The sequence below is a fragment of the Coptis chinensis genome, chromosome 5, assembly GCF_015680905.1.
Source record: "Coptis chinensis isolate HL-2020 chromosome 5, ASM1568090v1, whole genome shotgun sequence".
NCBI lineage: Eukaryota > Viridiplantae > Streptophyta > Magnoliopsida > Ranunculales > Ranunculaceae > Coptis > Coptis chinensis.
The window spans coordinates 19,589,344-19,595,798 of record NC_141460.1 but is presented as its reverse complement, the minus strand read 5'-3'; the positions used below and the strand labels follow the sequence as shown (position 1 = coordinate 19,595,798).

Genomic DNA, 6,455 nt, shown 5'->3' with positions numbered 1-6,455 from the left:
TCTCCTATCTAGCATTAAATAAAATATATATCAGGGCAAGCTATAAAACAGCCTAAATGTGTTGGAGGCTTGTCATCTCCCCTAAATCTTTTCCACAGCTGTGAATTAAAACATAGTGAAAAAGAAAGTAATGAGGGCAGAATTGTGAGTAAAAAGAAATGGGAACCTGAATGAGATTGAGCGAAGTTGACTCTCCGCCGTAATATTCATTTCTATCCATGTACAGGACCTGATTTATTATGAAATACAAGAGAGTAGGCATTACAGAGATGGAAATATATTTTACAACATAAGAAGAAGCAGTATAGGGATCTATAGCTTTCAGTTCCTGCATGATCAGCCTGATGCAGCCCTCCATTTGATCTCTATATGGATCTCGAGCATCCACAACATACGTAACTGGTACTCCATTTACGTGCAATGAAGAATATCATCACCTATAATTTTACTATAAGGATTAGGAGCTCGTCCACTAAAGCAAAACACACTAGAACTAATAAGACAAACCTACCTCATCAGGTTTGGAGAAACTCTGCAGTTCTTCCTCAGTCAAGTCAACAAAAAAAAATAGGTAAAATCAGAAAATGTAACTGGGACTAGGGCTTATACTCAGCTAGCTATAAGTTAACACTAGTTTCTACCATCAGAAAATGAAGATTGGACTACTCACCTATAAGTTTAGTTTTTACCAGAACTATTTACTGACATAAACATGGGGAAAGAAATCAGAAAACCAAAAGTCCACAGCAACACAACATGGGAACCACCAAAACACGAATAGTCTAAATTAAAGTTCTTTAGTGCATGCTGACTCAGATAATCTCCACCATCCATCTCAAATGTTTATTAATCTCAATGTTTGATATCTTTCTTCCTTTTTTTTATAACAAAGGGGAACTAGCTCACTTTCATTGGAACATGATTACATAGGCTCAACAACAACAACATCTTCATGTTCAACTCTTACAAGTGGTGAAGAAGATGAAAAGAAGAAGATCAAGCACTAATGAACTACGACTTGGTTTACACGTTTCGAATCACCACCGCATTTAAAAAACTACTACTACTAATCTTTCACTTTCAGTGAAAGGGGTTGAAGATATGAGTGGTTTATCACTTGGGGTGGCCAAGAATTTTGGAACAAAGAGAGGTTTTTCTGATGCTATTGATGGTAATGGAAAATGGAGTGGTTTAGATGGAGATTTGAGTAAAGGTGGTGTTTTGTTCTCACCTAGAGCTGGAAATAATGCTGGCGGGAAATCTCTTGGGGTGTTGGAAAATAATAATAATATTACCCAAGTGACTAGTTCAGATGTTGTTGTTGTTTCAGCTACTGTTCAAGAAAAGAAATCTCAGCTTGTTTCTGCTCGTGATCGTTCCCCTCCTTCAAAGGCTCAGGTTGTAGGATGGCCACCGATTCGGTCCTTCCGAAAGAACACTATGGCTGCTAATCCAGCTAAGAATAGCGGTGATGCTGAGGGTAAATCGGGTCAGGGTGTTTGTATGTGAAAGTTAGCATGGACGGTGCTCCATACCTGGAAGGTTGATCTGAAAACATATTCCAACTATGTGGAACTTTCAGCTGCACTTGAGAAGATGTTCAGTTGTTTTACCATTGGGCGCACGGTTCTCATGGCGCCACAAAGCGAGAGATGGGCTAACCGAGAGTAGATCGATGGATCTTCTCCATGGTTCCGAAAAGCGTGCTCACTTATGAAGACAAGGACGGTGATTGGATGCTTGTTGGTGACGTTCCATGGGACATGTTCACCGACTCCTGTAGGAGGCTAAGAATCATGAAAGGTTCCGAGGCAATTGGCTTAGCCCCTAGGGCCATGGAGAAATGCAAGAGCCGGAACTAGCAGCACCACCAATGCCACCAACAGATGGATCGGATCAACATTATGTGAAGTGAAAGGCGGTCTAAGGTGACCGTTAACCTAATAGTAATATCGTTTATAGGAGTCTGAAAGTAGAAAGACTATTTCTTATCCCATATATTGTTTAAGATATCAAAAGAAGGTTTGCTGCTGCATGAACTGGATAAGTAGACTTAAGCTATCCTTGGAGACAGTTTCAAGTTAAAAAAAAAAATGAGGCAAGTGCTAAGACTAGCCAAAATTAGATCTAGAGTAGTGTTGGCTTTGGCTGTGTTAGCATTTACAATGAAGCAAACATCATTTGTGTGTTTAAAACATTCCAGGTTACAACTACTGTACGTAGATAGAACTTTAGTATAAAAGCAACCTACCCCATGTCAAGTATAAACTAACCTACGTACAATTTAGAACTTTAACACCAATCCAACCACTACATCCACGTAACAAAATGAACTACCGATAAGGCAATGTAACTATCAACCCAAACATTTACCCAGTAGAATATCTCATAATGTAACTATCAACCCATAACTTATAGTACAGCCACACAAAAATTTAAGGAACAACGAGACTGAATTTTATCTATTCTAAAGATTAAAAAGTACACTCAAAGGTCTAGACACAATCTAGTGATATTTTTCCTATTCTAAAGATTAACAAGTACACACTCAAAGGTTTGGACACAGTCTAGTGATATTTTTCATAGTTCATAGAAGTGAGGGAACACTTGACTACAACTACAACAAGGTGTAACAAATTCCACCAAACAAATGGCAAAAACATTCCATTAATGTATTTATTAACTTAAAGGTTTGTATACAATACATGGTAAAGAAAAAAAATTCAAATCCTACTTCTGTGCAAAAATGGTAAAGAAAAGAGGTTGAAATTTGATAAGTCGGGGCAGATTTAGTAGCAACTATGGAACATAGAACTTTGGAAGTAAGATCTAATTACTTTAATTGACAACACTTAATCAAGGAAAATTTTCCACTAAAATGGCCCATAACAACAAATTTTCCACTAACAAAAGCTATGTTTTACTAAAGGGGGGAAACAAAGGAACATCAAAACAACACCATTTGGGAAAGAATCAAAACCATATACAGTCAAACAATTACAAATGAGAAGAATACGAACCTGAAAAATTAAAGCATCAAACTTTTTTCCTCTAGTAGAAATTTCAGCATCTAACCTGATAAATTAATTAAGAGCCAAAAATGAGAAAAGCTTGTTTTGAGAGGAGAGAAAAAAAAAGACAATGAAGGTGGTCGCCACATATTTGCTTCCATTGTTGGGTGGAAACAACAAACCTTCTGCTGATCACATCAAGACTATTCTTGCCTCCGTTGGGGCTGATGCTGATGATGATAAGATTGAGCTTCTCCTATCGCAAGTCAAGGGCAAGGACATAACAGAGGTGATTGCATCTGGAAGGGAAAAGTTGGCTTCAGTTCCTTCTGGTGGTGGTGGCTTTTGCTTTGTAAATTGCCTCGGTGGTGGTGCCAAAGCACCTCGCCTTCTTTGAATCAAAGAAAGAAGAGAAGGTTGTAGAGGCAGAGGTGTCTGACGATGACATGGGATTTGGTCTCTTTGATTGAGGGGTTTGTGACCACACATCCTTTGTAGAAGTCGGAGATGCTGGTGAAATGTTGGTGTTCACTGTCTGCTGGGTAGATCTGCTTTTCATGTTTTGAGGAAGTTATTGAGTTTTAAACTTTTTTGTAGAAAGGAGTTTGATGGGATGAATTTGAAATATCCTTGGTGTACTCAAAGTATGTTGACTTATTCAAATTAAGAGCCAAAGATAATTAAGGCAACCTGAAATTTTTTGAAGCTCAACCCAAAAGTCGAAGCTTTGAAGGAAACCTAAAACCAAAATTAGGCTTTGCAATACACCCACAATTTGAAGCTTCTCAAGCGAAAAAAGAGATAGAAAAAAAAACTTACTCACTGCAAAAAGAGAGAGAGAAATAAAAAGCGTGGTCAATTTTGTTGCTTTGGTGGTTGGAGCAAAAGTTTGAGAAAAGAAAGTGTTTACGGTTTTTCAATTTTTAGTTTTTTGTTCGAGCGCCAAAAAATGAAAATACCCTGCTCTTAAGAATGCCCAAGAGCAACACCATTCTCGTCATAATAAAGGATATACCAAATACCCCTTTTAGATTGGTACAACCTTGTAACAACGAAGAAGGCGCGGTAAATTATAAGCTGTAACATTAGCAGCGAAAGAGGCGTCCTAATTGATAAAGTCCCAATAAAAAAAATTGCATTTATTTTTTTCTAAAAATTTAATTACACTAGTTGCCATGCACGAGGTGTTGCAATTGATAAATTCAAACTCATAACACGGTGAAATTTTAGTAGCCCCTAGAGGCGTTGCAATTGGTGACTTGTAGCAACAATTTTTTGGCGTTGCAAAAAACCCCTTTTGTTGTAGTGTATTATAATGAATCCAAATACGTTGTTCCCTTGTATATCGAAAACTGATGCCTGTATGCAAAGAGATGGTCCATCAGATCCGATGTCCCATCATACTGAGTGTATTTCGAAAGTTTAAACTTTGGTGGAATAGGCATCATCTCGACACTCTAATGTATCGGATTTCTGTTGACATCATCTGCTAGTTTCCTTATCGAAGCTGAGGTTTTTTCCAGACTCTGATTTCCCAACTGCTTCTGGAGCATCTCTTGTATCATCTCTTTGGTGATGGGTTGTGGTATCGGAATTTCCGATACTGGCGATACTTCTGCAACTTTCTCATTTCTTGCTGCTACTTTTCCAGTATAATGACTACCTGATTTTGAACTACACTCCGCCCCTTCTTCTTCATCAAGATCTTTAACCGCATTACTTGAACCTCCTTTCTTCATCTCTTGATTTTCCTTCCGTAAAATGGCATTTTGCCTTTCTACTTCTTCACTACTTTCTGAAGTGACATCTCAACATCGATATTTGTTTCCTGATGCCTCCTACTTCCTGAAGCTCTTGTGTTCCTTGTGTACGATTGATTATCGTTATCCATTCTTTTGCTATTTACTCTCTTCTTGGGAGCCATTATAACCCAATTCTCACTTCTCTATCACCCTTCTTTCACTCAAACTTGTCGAAAAACTCTGGATTCTGGATTGTAGAAGAAGAAAACCTAAAATTCTCTTGTTCTTGATACACAAACAGCGCCAATGTGTTTGCCAAGAACTTCTATCCTTGAATGTTCTTAGATTGCACAATATTGATAGATGAATGATAGACTGAATGGAATTGAATTAAAGGTTTTTATTGATTTAGAGATAGAAAGTTTACAATCGCTCTGATCCACTCTTTCTCTCTCCTGTTCTAATGAATTTTTTCAAGAATGATTCAATGAATCCTATTTCTTCTTCATCCGGTCTTTGTATAGTTTCTTTGATTAGCCTTGCCCCAATCCGCCTTTGACACTTGTCCTTTTCCTTCTTTCATTTTCCGCTTTATTCCTGCAAACATTTAAACATAACCTCGAAATATCTCGAGATATTGACTTTTATGTCAATATCTTAAATTTCAAAATATCAGCTAACATAGCGCTATATTTGCCCACTACAATCTGGACTTTGAGATCTTCCAATCTGGGCAATAGGCTTTTGGAATGTCTCAATTACAACTTTATTTTCTGTTAGAAGTTGTTTTAACAAAGTTGGCATTCTCCAATCACAATCATGTAGCACTTGAGATAATTTAGCACTAAATTCCTTTAACTGTTCGTTGGAAAGCTACAGTAGTATGGATTGTCTATTGACGGTCAATCCTCGGACCTATTCCTGCTAACCATTCAGATCTTGGTTCTACTTCTTGCAACCCCCCAACTTGATTCCAGACCATATATGAGCTCATCGACTTTCATAACTGAAGTAAACTCGCCATTGTGTTCGCCAAGCAAAGCTGATGAAGGATACATGTTAGTCCCAATTCCATGCCACCTCCCTGTTTCCTTAGCAGTTGCCAGTTTGTCACCAGCATTTCTGTCATTCAGATCAATCAGATGAAGTAAATAGAGGCTTTGAAGTGCAACAGGTCAACGAATTCAATCTCTAGAAAGTTGCATGGCGTGAGTCAGCAGTCAGTCTACTACAACCGGTTTCAGAAAAGTACAACATAAAATGCTTTATGTTGTTGGAAAATGCCATCTTTAGCACGAGTAACACTTTTGACCTGAGCGATACAGTTGATAATCATGAAGAAGCACACCGATCTGAGATGGTGGTAAACTCTTCTTAGCAAACTTACAAATGTTATTCTAAACCAGAAAACATTATAAAAAAATAAAAAAGGATGAATAAATATTATAAAATAGATTTGAGGTTTTTATTGCTTACATCTTGAGATTGGACTTTGAGCCCGTGAGCTTCTCAGATGCCAAACCGTATGCTTCATCGAAGAGATCTAGTTATAAGAAGCTTAGATTGAAAATTTCTTGTGTGTTCATAACTGAGATCTAGTTATAAGAAGCTTAGATCGAAAATTGAGAAACTCTCTGAAACTGAATAATGTTCTCTGAGACTGAATAATGTTCTTGTTGATCAAAAAATTGATTAATTGTTT

General features: G+C 37.5%; 1 protein-coding gene and 1 pseudogene across 1 annotated transcript; both read left to right on the top strand.

Annotated features, from left to right (window-relative positions):
• Nucleotides 1-1,058: 1,058 nt before the first annotated feature.
• Nucleotides 1,059-2,035, top strand: LOC147497008 (auxin-responsive protein IAA27 pseudogene; annotated as a pseudogene).
• A 1,085-nt stretch (nucleotides 2,036-3,120) lies between these two features.
• On the top strand, nucleotides 3,121-3,658 carry LOC147497007 (large ribosomal subunit protein P2-like). Its single transcript, XM_086562507.1, is given in 2 exon segments — nucleotides 3,121-3,405; nucleotides 3,407-3,658. Coding segments are annotated over 2 exon segments (339 nt in total). The 5' UTR covers nucleotides 3,121-3,141; the 3' UTR covers nucleotides 3,482-3,658.
• The last annotated feature ends 2,797 nt before the right edge of the window (nucleotides 3,659-6,455 follow it).